The sequence below is a fragment of the Palaemon carinicauda genome, chromosome 30, assembly GCF_036898095.1.
Source record: "Palaemon carinicauda isolate YSFRI2023 chromosome 30, ASM3689809v2, whole genome shotgun sequence".
NCBI lineage: Eukaryota > Metazoa > Arthropoda > Malacostraca > Decapoda > Palaemonidae > Palaemon > Palaemon carinicauda.
This window is the reverse complement of record NC_090754.1, coordinates 60,295,204-60,312,311: the sequence shown is the minus strand read 5'-3', so window position 1 is coordinate 60,312,311 and position 17,108 is coordinate 60,295,204. Positions and strand designations below refer to the sequence as shown.

Genomic DNA, 17,108 nt, shown 5'->3' with positions numbered 1-17,108 from the left:
AAAAGATCAACTACCTTCTATATTTCCTCCAGAGATATGCAACAAAATTACTTCCAATTTACGAGACAGTTCCATGGCCAAGTACCAAAACCTCTTCAGCAGCTTTAAAGAGTTCATACACAATAAATATGGAGGTAACAACAAGTTCCCCCTTTTATCAGTGCTACTCTATTTTAACGAATTAATAGACAAGGGCCTAGCATACAACACACTAAAAGGATACCGAGCTGCTCTTGGACCGGTCTTGAAGGGATACTTTCCCAATTATTGTCTAGCAGAAGACAAGTACATTAAAGCTATGCTTGATGGAGTAAATAGAAGAAGACCCAGCAATTCTCATCAATTTCCAGGCTGGGATCTTGATAAAGTGGTTTCCTTCCTCAACACTACAAGAGATGATTCTATGCTGCTCATGATTCAGAAGACCTTATTCCTCGTAGCTTTGGCTTGCCCATTGAGAGCTAACCAATTTAATCATCTATGTATCTCTAGGAGCACTTTCACGCCAGAAACCATCGTGTTAAGGAACCACCCTTCCTTCATGGCCAAGAATCAGAGAAACAATTACACTCCTATTGAATTCAGCTTTAGGTGTCACCCTACCAAGCCAAAAATTTGTCCGGTTAGACAATTAAACTTTTATCTAGAGTACACAAATAAAATCTGTGCAGAAAGAAACATAGATAGGAAAGACCATATTTGGCTGGATGAAAACTTCAAGATCATGTCCCTTCCAAAGATGAGGCAGCTATTCAGGGACTGTATTTTCAGAGCTGATCCCAATGCTAGAAAACACTCCACCAATTTCCACTCTATTAGAGGTCAAGCAGCTTCAAGGATGATGTATAATGGAGTTACGCTGCAAGAGATAATGACTAGAATGAATTGGAAAAGCAACTCTGTATTTGGGTCATTTTATGCTCTCCTCGGTCTACAGGGAGCGTTCAATGCAGTCGTTGCAGGACTTCATCTTCATGCCCCCTGAAGTATCGGGTGAGCAAAACCAGTGGGTCTGAAAGGCTGAAGCCTCTCTCTCTCTAGAACTGACAGTTTACTTGTGAACCTAAGTTCTGGAGAGAAGAGGTGAGGCCTTTCAGACCCAGGGTCTGGTTCACCCTCCGACCCTTCCCCCGTAACCGAGGAGACCATTCTGGAGGAAATAAAGGATTTTTAAAGTAATTACATACAAAGTCAACAGCTTTCATGTTTCTGAAAGCCAACCATAACATTTTTTCAATTATTCATAATTTCTTTAAGATATATTTAGACTCTTATCCTCGCACTTAGAGGAAAGGCAACTTTTAGGTAACAAGATAGGAATATCTTGGAAAGGGGAGGTGAACTACTGTCACATTATATTATCTTAAAATATAAAGAGGAATGGGAAATGTTAAAATTCACAATTGGAACTTTGAGTTACTACTTGTAGTAATTTGCAATCTCAAATAAATCTCACAACAGGAAAATGGAATGGTAAGTACAGATACACTTCATAGCAACTTGCAACTTCAAATATGGCGGGTTGGTTCCTGTCAACTCACATGTCTCTGGTAGCTCCGCCCCGATGGGCGTGGTTTGTGCCCGCTTACAGCTGTCGGGGGGAGGAGCCAGGGGTGTGTCATAGCAAAACCAGTGGGTCTGAAAGGCCTCACCTCTTCTCTCCAGAACTTAGGTTCACAAGTAAACTGTCAGTTCTCAGACAACCCCACTCCGGCGTCCCTCACAAGGCCGTAGCCTCGCTTCGGCTTCACGCCTGGAGACTATCCAGTGTCTCCTCGCGGAGAGAGGCTTTTCGCAACAGGTTGCGGAGAGAATGTCTCGGCACCTGCGAAGGTCCTCTGAGGGAGTCTACCAAGCAAAGTGGAGAGTCTTTTGAGGTTGGTGTCGTGGGAGGGGTATCTCTCCACTCGATGCCACTATTCCAGCAATAGCGGACTTCCTCGTTTATCTGCGGGAAGAAATGCGCCTTTCTGTCTCGGCAGTGAAAGGCTATCGCTCAGCCTTAAGCTTGGCCTTCAGGCTGAAGGGCGTGGATATTTCTTCATCGCTAGAACTCTCTTTACTCATACGTAGCTATGAGCTTACCTGCCCCCAGTCGGAAGTGAGACCTCCTCCTTGGAACGTGGTTCGAGTCCTCAGGTCTCTTAAGAGACCTCCCTTCGAACCATTACTCCAGGCCTCTGATCGCCACCAGTCTTGGAAGGCGAGTTTCCTGCTCGCTTTGGCTTCGGCCAAGCGGGTTAGTGAACTTCATGGTCTCTCATACGACATCGCCCATTCAAGGGGATGGGGGGAGGTAACGTTCAGGTTTGTCCCTGAGTTTGTTGCCAAGACTCAGAATCCTGGAGTGCCGGATCCTCGCTTCGACTCTTTCAGGATCGCGAGTCTCCGTTCTGTAACAAGCGACCCAGACCAGTTGCTACTATGTCCAGTGAGGTGTCTGAGGCACTACTTGAAGAGAATGGCTGCAGTCCGTCCTCAAGTGCGAGCTTTGTTTGTGAGCACAGGCAGGACTAAGAGGAGGGTCACCAGGAACACCATCTCAGCTTGGATTCGGAGAGTTATCCACCATGCCTTGAATCCGGACCCTCCTCCGTCACGTCGCCCTCGGGCACACGATGTCAGGGGTATTGCTACATCCCTGGCCTTCAAGAAAAACTTCTCTGTGACGCAGGTACTTGAAGCTGGGGTCTGGAAGCGTCAGACGACCTTCACAGCCCACTACCTGCAAGACGTGACCCACAGGAGCCTTGATACGTTTTCTATCGGCCCTGTGGTGGCTGCACAACAGCTGGTCTAACCTCAGGCTCCTTTTTGGACAAGTAGCAGTAGGTTGAGGGCGTTGTTACCCGGTCTTAGTCTGCATGAATGAAAGAGTATGTCTGACCCTTACTTCTTTCTTCATTCTCCCTTCTCTTGGGGAAGCAGCATCCTGGTCCTCGCATAGCTGACCTCGACCTCTGCAGGTAACCCATGCTTCTTTGTGCTCCTAGTATTAAGCTTAATACTGTTGCGTCTCCCATACCTTGACGAGGTGGTATTGGAACGTCCTATCCTAGAATTCCTATCTGAAGGTCTCAAGGTCAACTTCATAGGACGAGTCACACTCTCCTCCTCACACTGCTTAAGTAGGCCACTCGTTCCTAGCGATGCTAGGAACTTGTGAGGTACAGGGGCTCCTTTTCTCTAGTGCTGCTCACTGAGGGATTGAGCCCCCGGGCAAGCCGAAGTCAGTAAGGCTGGGGACTTTCCACCCTTCCTAAGGGGTAAGTCACCCAATGTAAATAGCGTGGTTTGTATTTCGGTTACAGAACAAATGACAAATTCGAAGATAATTTGTATTTTTCCTAACCATACAAACCTTAGCTATTTACACATATGTGCCCGCCATCCCTGACCCCCAAGTCAAGTCCTACCTCTAAGTGAAGTGAAGCAAGTCACCGGTGTGTGGGGGGGAGGGGTAGCAAGCTACCCTTCCCCTACCCCCCCGCTAACTAGTGCGGGGGTAATTAACCCTTGGTAAAACTATTGGCTCGTCATTTCAGCTGCGCTAAAAGGTAAACCCAATGTAAATAGCTAAGGTTTGTATGGTTAGGAAAAATACAAATTATCTTCGAATTTGTCATTTTATTAATGAAAATATCGTTTTTATGATTGTTTCAGCATCTACTACATTTTTTGCTACAATTAGACTGTCATCTGCAAAGAACAGTGTCCTAATCTTTATTATTTTGTTTTCAAAGCCTTTTCCTTTTCTTTCTAATTCATTTATTATTTTATACGTAATTAGTTTAAATAGAGTAGTTGACCCTGTGCATCCCTGTTTTATCCCACTCGTTACTTCAAAGTCTTTTTTTAATTCATATCCTATGTTTATTTTGGTTTTGTCTACTACGTAGATTTCTTTCAATGCATCTATTACATTTGGGTGTACTGTATTCTATATTCTTTCATAATTTCTATTATTTTTTCTCTCATTATTGAGTCGTAAGCTTTTTTGAAATCTATTGAAATTACTATCTGCACAGTATTTTAAAATAAATATGTTATCTTCTACGCTTCCTCCTTTTGTGAACCCAGCTTGCGTTTCTTTCATCTCCATATTTCTCTCTAGGTGTTCTTCTATTTTATCTTTCATGAGGGCCATAGATATTTTGTAGGAAGCATTTGTAAGGGCAATTGGTCTTAAATCTTTTACTGTGGGTTTCTTTACCATGATACAAAGGCTATGGCACTACCCAGGACTAGAGAACACTGGTTTGATTTTGGAGTGTCCTTTTCCTAAAGAGCTGCTTACCATAACTAAAAAGTCTTATCCACCCTTACCAAGGGAAAAGTAGCTACTGAATAATTATTTGATAATCTCAGTGTTGACTGGTGCATGAGGACAGAGGAGAATGTGGAAGGAATGGGCCCCACTATTCGGTGTATGTGTAGGCAAAGGGAAAGTGACCAGTAACCAGAGAGAAGGATCCAATGTAGTAATGTCTGGCCAATCAAAGGACCCAGTAATAACAAAGACTTGGTGGATTCTGCTGCACGTGTGTCATATTTATTGTAATTTCTTTTATCAGCATACTTTGTACTTCAAGTATATCGAAGGATATACTTACTAAATGTATATAATTTCTGTTGTACACAGATGGAACCAATGGCTCTCGGCAGTCCCGTAGGATCCCCAGCAGCTCCACAGCATACGACACCTGTTAGTAGTTCTGCAAGTACATTTATTCCCTCATATTTGATGGGGGATATTGCATCTCCTGCTGCAACAGTAAGTACCGTATTGTCATCTAGAATTTTTCAATATTAAACTTAGCCGGTGATTATATAAGCTGCAGCTCTGCTGCCCGACAGAAAAACTCTACGCTCGAAATCTGCCAGCGATCGCTATGCAGGTAGGGGGTGTACTTCAACAGCGCCATCTGTCGAGCAGGTACTTAGTACTCAATGTAAACACAGAACTCAATTTTCTCTCTGTCGTGCCACCGGCAAGACCTACTAAATTCGCTGTTGCTTACTGGATTGGTTTTCACATATTTGGTGAAGTACACATTTCTAGTTTTGAGCTTTCGCTTTGCAGACGTTATCTTCAATACATCCTTGCATTCTTTTGTTAATTTTGTATTATTTGTTGACGACTTTGGATAGATTTTGAATTCCCCTTTGACTAATTCAAAATGGCTGACCCTTCTCAAGTCCCTAAGTTCAGGAAATGTAATGCTAGGGATTGTTCAAGGCGTCTTCCGAAGGCCTCTATCGATCCTCACACCGTTTGTTCCAATTGTCGGGATAAGACCTGTCAATTGGAAGATCGATGTGAGGAATGCGTTGGGCTTTCGGAATTCGATTTCATCGAATTCCAGAAATACACACGTAGGCTAGAGAGAGATAGAGTCAGGAGAAGTTCATCTCGCTCCGTTGAATTTTCCTCTCCTCATGCCCCACAACCTATTCCTTCCCCTGTAGTGGTTGCTCCTGATCCCCCTTCTAGCACTCAACAACCTTCGATGGCAGATATGATGCGTGCCATCCAGGCTCTGGGTGAGAGAGTCGAGTCATTGGCGAGTGATCGTAACCAACTCATGGCAGACGTCAAGGAGTTGAAGTGTAAGAGTGCAGTGGGTAGTGACAAAGTGAGTGGTAGTGTTGTGGAAAGTGTTGTAGATAGTGTTGCGCTTGAGGGTTCGTCTGTTCGTGCCTGTCGTCCTCCCAGTCCGGGACCTCTTGCAAGCTCCCAAGCCCAGGGGAGAAGCAATGTCGTACGACCAAAGTGTTCGAGAGGCTTTAATCAGCGAACAGACGTTCCCTCCGTGGTTTCGGGCGTATCTAACCAAGATCGCCCCACCCACACGAAGACGAGAGAGCCCATTTAATCCGCGTCTGCGGAAGAGGTTTCTCGGAAGAAACCATGGACCAAGGTCTCGCGGCCTCTTAAGCGCAAGTCGGTCCCTTCCGCGCAAGTCCAACGGCCCAGTTGTAGCCACTGGGTCTGTTCGGACTCGCTGCAGTCTTCCGATGACTGTTCACCTCCTAAGAGAGGCAAAGCGGTACCGCATCAGGCAGTAACACCGTCTGTTGCCGCACCTGCTACTGTAGATCCTAAGTGGTCTTTGCTGCAGAACATGCAGGCACAGTTAACGTCATTAATGCAGGACTTTCGTGCGGAGAAGGTTGACGCCAACCTCTAGCCTACAACCACCCACGGTTGTGCGTCCAGTGGACGCTGAGGCTACCTTCTCCCGCACTCCAGCTGTGAGAGTCCCGCCACCCATGCGTTCCAGTGTACCCTGCCAGCCGCATGTTGACGTTCAGCGACGCACGGAACCTTCCGTTGACGTTCGCGAGTTACAACAACAACCTAAGTTGTTTTGTTTTGACGCGGTGCGTCAACCTCCGCAAGCCAGTGTGGATACCTCTACTCGCCCACAGCAGACTAGACAGTCTGGAGTGGACGCTGTGCGTCCCCGCGCTGCTATGGTTGTTGCCAGTTCACAGACTGGGCAACAGTTCCATGACGTTGCGTCCGGTTCAGTCACGCGTGCACCCGTGCTGCCGGACTCAGCTGACCAGCCGATTCCTACTCCTTTGCCGCTTCCTCCTCAGTTTTCAGATGATGGACTCTCTGATGATGACGACGCTGCACACATTGACGACCCGCATACGGACATCGACGAACCCAAGACCACGCAACCCTCCTTGGACTTTAGGAAAGTTCTTGCACTGTTCAGGGAGATGTATCCTGATCAGTTTGTATCTGCGGCCCCACGCTCTCCTCCATCTGAGTTCGCTTTAGGCACGCAGTCATCCGCGCCTGCCTTTACAAAACTCGTCCTCGCCCGCTCGTCTAAGAGAGCTTTACGAGTGTTGGGAGAATGGATGCAGTCCAAAAAGAACCTTGGGAAGACAGCATTTACGTTTCCCCCTGCGAGACTCTCTTCCAGATCGAGCGTCTGGTATGCCACGGGAGAAGTTCTCGGCTTGGGAGTTCCTGCCTCTGCCCAGGGCGACTTCTCAAGTCTAGTAGACTCTCCCCGCAGGCTAGCCATGAGACGCTCCAAGATATGTTGGTCTCCTTCAGACTTAGACCATCTGTTGAAAGGAGTGTTCAGAGCCTTCGAGGTTTTTAACTTTTTGGATTGGTGTTTGGGAGCGTTGAGCAGGAAGATCTCCCCTTCGGACAAGGAAACTTCCCTGCTCATTATGTCCTGTATGGACAAGGCCATACGTGATGGATCCAGTGAGCTTGCGGCTTCGTTCGTTTCCGGGGTCCTCAAGAAACGGGAAAACCTTTGCTCGTTCCTGTCAGCGGGAGTAACACCGTGTCAGAGATCGGAACTTCTTTTTGCTCCTCTCTCAAAGTGCCTCTTCCCAGAGGAATTGATAAAGGAGATTGCTACCTCCTTGATTCAGAAGGACACCCATGACCTGGTTGCGTCCTCTGCCCGCAAAGCCACCCCTTTGCCTACCGTATCTAGACCCAGGATGGACACTCCAGCGTCCAGATTCATTCCGCCCTTTCGTGGCAGAGCCTCCAGCAGAGGAGGTGCTCGTGCCGAAGGGAGACGTGGGAAGAAGAAAGGTACCAAGTCCTTTAAAGGCAGAGTCTGACTGCCACCTTCTTCAGACAGCAGTGGGAGCCAGACTCAAGAACTTCTGGCAGATCTGGGAGTAAAGGGGCGCAGATGCGCAATCTGTGAAGTTGCTAAGAGAAGGGTACAAGATCCCGTTTGTCCACAAACCCCCTCTAGCAACGTCTCCCATCGATCTCTCTCCCAGGTACAAAGAGGAAGACAAGAGGCTAGCCTTGAAGCAGGAAGTGTCTCTCTTGCTACAAAAGGGAGCTGTAGTCAAAGTCCGGGACCATCAATCCCCGGGCTTCTACAACCGTCTCTTCTTAGTGGTAAAGAAGACAGGAGGGTGGAGGCCGGTGCTAGACGTCAGTGCGCTGAATGTCTTTGTCACAAAGCAGACGTTCGCCATGGAGACCACAAAGTCAGTTCTAGCAGCGGTCAGAAAGGAAGACTGGATGGTCTCTTTAGACCTAAGGGACGCATACTTTCACGTCCCCATCCACCCAGAATCCCAACCTTTTCTGAGATTCATTTACGACAAGGTTGTTTACCAATTTCAAGCCCTGTGCTTTGGCCTAAGCACGGCTCCTCTTGTATTTACGAGGCTGATGAGGAATATTGCCAAATTCCTGCATTTAGCGGATATCAGAGCCTCCCTCTATTTGGACGACTGGCTTCTAAGAGTGTCTTCCAGTCGTCGCTGTCTGGAGAATCTAAAGTGGACTCTAGATCTGATCAAGGAATTGGGTCTCCTGGTCAATATGGAAAAGTCCCAACTGGTCCCATCCCAAACTATAGTGTACTTAGGGATGGAGATTCACAGTCAAGCTTTTCGGGCTTTTCCGTCGGCCCCCAGAACAAGTCAAGCCCAGGTATGCATCCAGAACATGCTAAAGAAGAAACGATGTTCAGTCAGACAGTGGATGAGTCTGATAGGGACTCTATCATCCCTGGAACAGTTCGTTTCGTTAGGGAGACTACACCTCCGTCCCCTTCAATTTCATCTAGCTGTTTACTGGAAAAAGGACAAGACGCTAGAAGCGGTCTCGATCCCCATTTCCGAGAAGATGAAGTCAGCACTGACTTGGTGGAAGGACAGTATCAACCTCAGAGAGGGTCTGCCCCTGACTGTTCAGACCCCCAACCACGTTCTCTTCTCGGACGCATCGGACACGGGCTGGGGTGCGACACTAGACGGTCGGGAATGCTCGGGAACGTGGAACTCGAATCAAAGAACGTTACATATCAACTGCAAGGAGCTACTGGCAGTTCATCTGGCCTTGAAAAGCTTCAAGTCCCTCCTTCAAGGCAAAGTGGTGGAGGTGAACTCGGACAACACCACGGCCTTGGCGTACATCTCCAAGCAAGGAGGGACCCATTCTATGACGTTGTACGAGATCGCAAGGGACCTCCTCACCTGGTCAAGAGATCTAAACCTTTCTCTAGTAACGAGGTTCATACAAGGCAATATGAATGTTATGGCGGATTGCCTCAGTTGGAAGGGTCAAATCATCCCAACAGAATGGACCCTACACAAGGATGTGTGCAAGAGACTATGGGCCACTTGGGGCCAACCTACCATAGATCTCTTCGCAACCTCAATGACCAAGAGGCTCCCAATATATTGCTCACCGATCCCGGACCCAGCAGCAGTTCATATAGATGCCTTACTACTGGATTGGTCACATCTAGACCTTTATGCATTCCCCCCGTTCAAGATTGTCAACAAGGTACTGCAGAAGTTCGCCTCTCACGAAGGGACAAGGTTGACGTTGGTTGCTCCCCTCTGGCCCGCGAGAGAATGGTTCACCGAGGTACTTCAATGGCTGGTGGACGTTCCCAGAGCTCTTCCTCTAAGAGTGGACCTTCTACGTCAGCCACACGTAAAGAAGGTACACCCAGACCTCCACGCTCTTCGTCTGACTGCCTTCAGACTATCGAAAGACTCTCTAGAGCTAGAGGCTTTTCGAAGGAGGCAGCCAGGGCGATTGCTAGAGCGAGGAGGACATCCACTCTTAGAGTCTACCAGTCGAAGTGGGAAGTCTTCCGAAATTGGTGCAAGTCGGTATCAGTATCCTCAACCAGTACCTCTGTAACCCAAATAGCTGACTTCCTATTATACCTGAGGAAAGAAAGATCCCTTTCAGCTCCCACTATCAAAGGTTACAGAAGCATGTTGGCAACAGTCTTCCGTCACAGAGGCTTAGATCTTTCCAACAACAAAGATCTACAGGACCTCCTTAGGTCCTTTGAGACCACGAAGGAGCGTCGTTTGGCTACACCTGGATGGAATTTAGACGTGGTACTAAGATTCCTGATGTCAGAAAGGTTCGAGCCACTACAATCAGCCTCCTTTAAAGATCTCACTTCAAAGACTCTTTTCCTGGTTTGCTTAGCCACAGCTAAAAGAGTCAGTGAGATTCACGCCTTCAGCAGGAACATCGGATTTTCATCTGAAACGGCTACATGTTCCTTACAGCTTGGTTTTCTAGCCAAAAACGAGCTACCTTCTCGCCCTTGGCCGAAATCGTTCGACATTCCAAGCCTTTCAAATATGGTTGGAAATGAACTAGAAAGAGTCTTATGCCCTGTTAGAGCTCTTAAGTTCTATTTAAGACGAACTAAATCTTTACGAGGACAGTCAGAAGCTTTATGGTGTTCTATTAAGAAACCTTCTTTACCTATGTCAAAGAATGCAGTTTCCTATTATATCAGACTGTTGATACGAGAAGCTCATTCCCATCTGAATGAAGAAGACCATGCTGTGCTGAAGGTAAAGACACATGAAGTTAGAGCTGTCGCTACTTCAGTGGCTTTTAAACAAAATAGATCTCTTTAGAGTATAATGGACGCAACCTATTGGAGAAGCAAGTCAGTGTTCGCGTCTTTTTTATCTTAAAGATGTCCAGTCTCTTTACGAGAACTGCTACACCCTGGGACCATTCGTAGCAGCGAGTGCAGTAGTGGGTGAGGGCTCAACCACTACATTCCCCTAATTCCATAACCTTTTTTAATCTTTCTCTTGAAATGTTTTTTATTGTTGTTTTTTGGGTTGTCCGGAAGGCTAAGAAGCCTTTCGCATCCTGGTTGATTTGGCGGGTGGTCAAATTCTTTTCTTGAGAAGCGCCTAGATTAGAGGTTTTGATGAGGTCCTGTAGTATGGGTTGCAACCCTTGATACTTCAGCTCCTAGGAGTCGCTCAGCATCCTAAGAGGATCGCGAGGCTCAGTAAGGAAGACGTACTTAAAAAAGGCAGAGTAATTGTTCAAGTCGACTTCCTTACCAGGTACTTATTTATTTTATGTTTGTTATATTGAATAACTGCTAAAATGAAATACGAAATCCTTAGCTCATAATAATGTAAACAATTAATGCTGGTCTCTACCCACCCCCCTGGGTGTGAATCAGCTTATATAATCACCGGCTAAGTTTAATATTGAAAAATGTTATTTTGATAATAAAATAAATTTTTGAATATACTTACCCGGTGATTATATATTAAAGGACCCTCCCTTCCTCCCCAATAGAGACCCAGTGGACCGAGGAGAAAATTGAGTTCTGTGTTTACATTGAGTACTAAGTACCTGCTCGACAGATGGCGCTGTTGAAGTACACTCCCTACCTGCATAGCGATCGCTGGCGGATTTCGAGCGTAGAGTTTTTCTGTCGGGCAGCAGAGCTGCAGCTAATATAATCACCGGGTAAGTATATTCAAAAATTTATTTTATTATGAAAATAACATTTTTCCAGTGCAGATTGCTCTGCCAAACTCAGAAATATGTATTCCTGAATCATCTAGGCATTATGGATTTGATGGTTATCATACTAACATTATTTTTTCACCTTTCTTTTTTTTTGGACACTACCATATGTTGTCCTAATCCAAAATAATTTTTAAACATCTGACTTACCTGGTAGTTATATTTATAGCTTAGTCCCTAACGTCACGGCAGAAATTTCAAAACTCGCGGCAATCGCCGATTGGGTAGCCAGGTGTACCACCAGTGTGCCCTCTACCCAGGTACCTGGAACCATTCCAGTCATTCCTCAGATCTTCCCTGCCGCCTCACCGGCGACATCGTTGGATTTTTCACTCGCTGTAGCCTGTGTACAATTGCAGTTATCTTGGTGATGTACAATTTGGCTTTGGTATTCGCTCATTTGGATTTGTTTTTGGATTTTCTTGAACCCCGATTAGATTTTGTTGTTTTGACCCTTGCTTGTATGATCTCTCTTTAAAATATTCATAATGTCTGACTCTTCTTCAAGTATTAGAAGGTGTGTGAGAGGTTGTAAGACCCGGCTTGCTAAAGCCTCTGTTGATCCCCACTCCATTTGTGTGAAATGTAGAGGTAAAGTTTGTGAGTTGGTTGGTCGTTGCGATGAATGTGTTATTTTGTCTGAGAGTGAGTGGTTGGAGTATGACCACTACACTCGTAAGCTTGAGAGGGATAGGATCAGAAGGGGTAAGAGTTTATCTCGTTCTTCTAGAGATTGTTCCCCTCCCCGTTCAATGAACATATTGATCCTTCCCCTGTAGTGGTAGTTCCAGATCCCACTACTGTTATTCCTGATGAACCAACTCTAAAGGACATGATGGTGGCCATTCAAGCCCTGGGTGTGAGAGTGGAGTCGCTCTCAGCGGACAGGACCAAGTTAATGTCCGACGTTAAAGAGTGCAAGTGTCAGTGCTAAAAGTTCAGTGAATTTAATCAGTGCAGTGGAAGGTGCGTCTGCTCGGACTTGTCGTTCTCCTAGCCATAGACCTCTTCCAAGCTCCCCAACCCCTGGGAGAAGGAATGTCGACAGGCGAAAGGAAACGAGAGGCGTTAGTGCCTGAGCAGTCGTCCCCTCGAGCGTACTTGTTGACGCTTCATAGGATGCTCGCCCTCACCATGAGAAAGGCGAGGTGAAAGTGTTTTCTTCCTCATCGGATGACGCAGCGCCCAGACGGGGCTGGCGTCTCGCATCGAGACCTCTGTTGAACAGCGTCGTGTCATGACGCCTCAGGCTCCAGGTTGCAGCCATTGGAGCAGTCCGGAGCGTTTTCCTTCCTGCTCCGAAGAATGCTCTCCTGCCAAGCGCCCTCTTACGTCTGTAGGAGATAGAAGGAAGTTGGAAGCTGTCAAGCGTCCGTCCCCACCGGTTGCAAGACAGTTTTCCGAGACTGGCAGGACCTCTGTGCATGCTTCTCCTCTTCCTTCAGATTGGTATTCGTTTCCTGGACGCTCTGCGCTTTCCTTGAGTGATGTAGAAAGCGATCTTGTTGAAGAAGCAACGTCTCCTGTTTTGCCACAACAAGAAGTTGATCCTAATCTTAGTATACTGTAAGATATGCAGCAGAAACTCTCTTCCCTCATGCAAGTCTATCAGCTTGCAGACAAGAAGAGAGTGGCTCACCAAGACGCTGAGCGTCAGAATTCTTCACGCCTTGACGCCAAGCGTCAGAAAGCTAAGAATCGAGAGGTTCTTGACGACGAGGGTCGAATAGAGGTACAGCTTACCAAGTGTCGGGAGCCTGGTAGCCATGTCGCCGAGCGTCGTAAGGAGGAACATCATGCTAAGCACCGAGAGACTGGTACACATGACGCCGAGCGTCAAGGAGTTGGACGTCGGGACGCCGAGCGTAAGAGCCCCGGACGTCGTGAATCCGAGCGTTGAGATCGCAAACGTCATAGTTCCGAGTGTCATGCGTTGGAACAATGTGATGCCAGGCGTCATGATATTGGACCCCTTGATGCCAGAAGTCAGGATCTTGAGGAGTTGACTCCTAGGAAACAAGAGATCTCTACCTCGATTAGAGACCTGTCGGAAGAAGGGATCGACAGTCACCTTTCCCCTAGTGATCATTTAGAGGAAATCTCGGAAGGAGAAGATCCCAAGACCCTTCATCCTTCGGTGGATTTAAAGAAACTTATGAGAGTTTCTACCGAAGAATTTCCTAATTATTTTGTTCCTGCTGCTCCTCATTCCCCGCCTTCAGAGTTTACGCTAGGGAAGGCGTCAATGGAGTCTCTGTTCACAAAGATGGTGTTGTCTCACTCATCTAAAAGAGCCTTGAAAATGATGGGGGATTGGATGTAATCCAAGAAGGACCAGCGGAAGACTGTTTGTTCCGTAACCGAAATAACAAACCATGCTATTTACATGGGGTATTACTTTCGGCGTACAGTGAACCCTCGCTACTTCGCGGTTCGACAATCGCGGATTCACCACTTCGCGGGGTTTTTCCATAACCCATATATATATACATATCGCGGATTTTCAGGAAAATTCGAAAATACCGCGAAATCTGAAGACCCCCAAATACGATATTTTGTTACCTGTAATTCCATTAATACTGTAATTAGTAATATCTGCTCTTACTGATTGTTCATTGCATTACATATGATATATAATTCAGCACAGAAAGAAATAAAACACGAAAAGAGAATGTGATCATACGATAATTCAGTACTGTATACAGTACGTAGTAAAATTGAATCGAACATGAAACGCAAATCAGATGCAGTCATACCATATTAGAATGGTGTGTACTGTAATGGATGTGCTTCTTTTCCTTGAATCTTTTGTATGTATACGTACGTAGTACTGCATCCAATAATATTCTTTGTTGCAAAAATCACATTTCGAATAAGCGTACGAGAGAGAGAGAGAGAGAGAGAGAGAGAGAGAGAGAGAGAGAGAGAGAGAGAGAGAGAGAGGCGTAAAATAGCGTACGTAAATTTTTATTATTGTTATTATTATTATTATTGTTGTTGTTAATAAAATTATTATTGTTATTATTATTATCATTATTATTATTATTACTGTACAGTATTATTATCATTATTTATTATTATTACGGTATTGTACTTAATCTACGTACGTTCAGTATGCGCGGGGCATCTTCTATGAGTAGGTAACCAACGCATCATAGTACTGTAAGACGGGTTGTGATTGGTTCAAGCGCTGATAGATGACGAATCAGAACTCAAGTTTTGTTATCTAGCCTGTGATTGGTGTTTTGCCCGCATCTTCTACCCGCAGCATCAAAGTTCTCGCGGGGCTGGATCGTTCACTTTCTCTTACCGCGTATCGCTGAGTAGACGTTCTTAAGTTTGTGAAGTTTAATCTGTGCTGTGTGCGACCTTTTTAAGTTGAACTTTTTGTTACAGTACTGTACGTAAATCCTACTGTAATGGCTCCCAAGCGTTCTGCTTCTCTTAAGGCTGGTAGTGAGCCTAAACGCCACCGAAGGATGATGACGATAGCTGAGAAGGTTACGCTTCTCGACATGTTAAAAGATGGTAGAAGTTACGCGGCCGCCGGCCGCCATTTTGGCATCAACGAATCCACCGTTCGCTATATCAAAAAGGACGAGGCGAACATTAGAAAGACGGCTGCAATCACCTTTAGCAGATCAGCGAAGCGAGTCGTTACAACGCGTAATAAAACGATCGTACGCATGGAAGGTGCTTTAGCCGTGTGGATTGCCGACTGCCGGAAGAAGAACATAGCGTTGGATACGAACACCATCCAAACAAAGGCTTTGAGTTTATATGAGAATTTTGCTGCAAAGGAACCTAAAGACGACGACGGCAACCATGCTGAAGATGATGATGATGCAGATGATCCTCAACCAGGGACATCCACTGATTCCCAGCCTCAGAAACGTTTTTCCGCAAGCAAAGGATGGTTCGCGAAGTTTCAGAAACGCTTCGCCCTGAAAAGCGTTTCCCTGCATGGGGAGTCTGCTTCCGCTGACACTGCCGCTGCTGAAACTTACGTGAACCAGACGTTCAAGAATATTATCGCCGAAGGTGGATACAAGCCGGAACAAGTCTTTAATATGGATGAGACCGGCTTGTTTTGGAAGAGAATGCCGTCGCGAACTTTCCTGTTCAAAGAGGAAGCCAAAGCCTCTGGCTTTAAGGCATTCAAGGATCGCGTTACCCTCGTGATGTGTGGCAATGCTGCTGGATTTTTGTTAAAGCCGGGGCTTATTTATAAGTCGAAAAATCCTCGCGCTTTGAAAAATAAAAATAAGAATCTCCTTCCCGTGTACTGGATGCATAATCAAAAAGCATGGATTACGAAGATGCTGACCTCCAACTGGTTCCACCAGTGTTTTATCCCGCAAGTCAGCAAATATCTCTTAGAGAAGGGCTTGCCATTCAAGATCCTTCTCCTTATGGATAACGCTGGTGGACACGCAACTGACCTGTCGCATGAGGGCATTCAGGTTGAGTTCCTGCCACCCAACACCACGTCATTAATTCAACCGATGGACCAGGGGGTTATCAGGGCGTTCAAGGCCCTCTACACGAAGAATACCTTGGCGGACCTCGTTGCGTGTGTGGATGCTGCCCAAGATGACGAGGATGAAGATTTCAACTTGAAGGCGTACTGGCGGCAGTACACCATAGCCACGTGCCTGCAGAATATTCAGAAGGCACTTCAAGAGATGAAACCTGCAACCGTGAATGCGAGCTGGAAGAAGTTGTGGCCCGATATTGTTTACGACGACAAGGGATTTACTCCGTCGGAAATCCAACACTCTGCAATACGGAAATCTGTGCAGTTGGCTGCCATAATTGGAGGTGACGGGTTTGGCGACATGACGACTGAAGGCGTCGACGAGTTGTTGGACTGCCATTCCCAGCCCCTAACTGACGCAGACCTCGAAGACCTGACGAAATCGGCAAGTGAGGAAGAGAGTGATACCCAGGAAGAGACCCAAGAAAATGTCGAAGAAACGGGCTTAACATTAGAACGGCTTGCCAAGTTCTGCAACCATATCAAGGAGGCGAAAGAAATGTTACAAGAGTGGGACGATGCAATTCTCCAACAAGGTCGATGACATCATGACTCCCTACAGGGTGCTCTTGGATCGAAAAAAGAAGCAGCGGCAACAACTTCCGATCACAATGTTCTTCCAGCCTCGCAAAAAAGAGCCAGTTCCTCCTGCTAGTACGCCTTCGGAAGAAATTGAAGAAGTTTCCCAGGAAGAAGTTGAAGAGGTGTCCCAGGAAAAGACACCTCCGTCTGAAGAGACGTAAAATACTATCATTGACTGCACAGTAGAATACATCATCAGCTTCATCATCATCATTTTTACTGTGCAGCAAATTCATCGCCATCACCATTCAAGTTTTTCTTCAACTTCTTTCGTGGTGAGTACAGTAACAATCTTTATTTTTTACTTTAATATTCTTACTGCCTGTTTTATAGTTTAGTAATGTACGTACTGTATGCATTAAGTTAAAGGGAAGGTTTTAAAAGTCTACATGTTGTAACCTATCATATTTTTTTTGTTTAAAATTTTCATTTACGTACGTAAAACAATCTCTCTCTCTCTCTCTCTCTCTCTCTCTCTCTCTCTCTCTCTCTCTCTCTCTCTCTCTCTCTCTCTCTCGTAAATTGTTTTCCTGCTTTGCTACGTACAATACTGTATAATTTATATTTGTAAGGTAACATATTTTGTAAATGCTTTTACTGTAAATACTGTATGTACTGTATCATTATTTATCACTATCATCATGCGCGTTAAAT

At 46.0% G+C, this 17,108-nt stretch overlaps 1 protein-coding gene across 3 annotated transcripts in view; it reads left to right on the top strand.

Moving 5' to 3' along the window:
- Positions 1 to 17,108, top strand: part of Nup35 (Nucleoporin 35kDa) — a 190,014-nt gene that overhangs the window by 31,703 nt on the left and 141,203 nt on the right. For all 3 annotated transcript variants that reach the window (XM_068353911.1, XM_068353910.1, XM_068353913.1), the window contains exon 2: positions 4,643 to 4,774. In XM_068353911.1, coding sequence (XP_068210012.1) covers positions 4,643 to 4,774 — 132 coding nt within the window. The remainder of the gene's footprint in view (positions 1 to 4,642; positions 4,775 to 17,108) is intronic.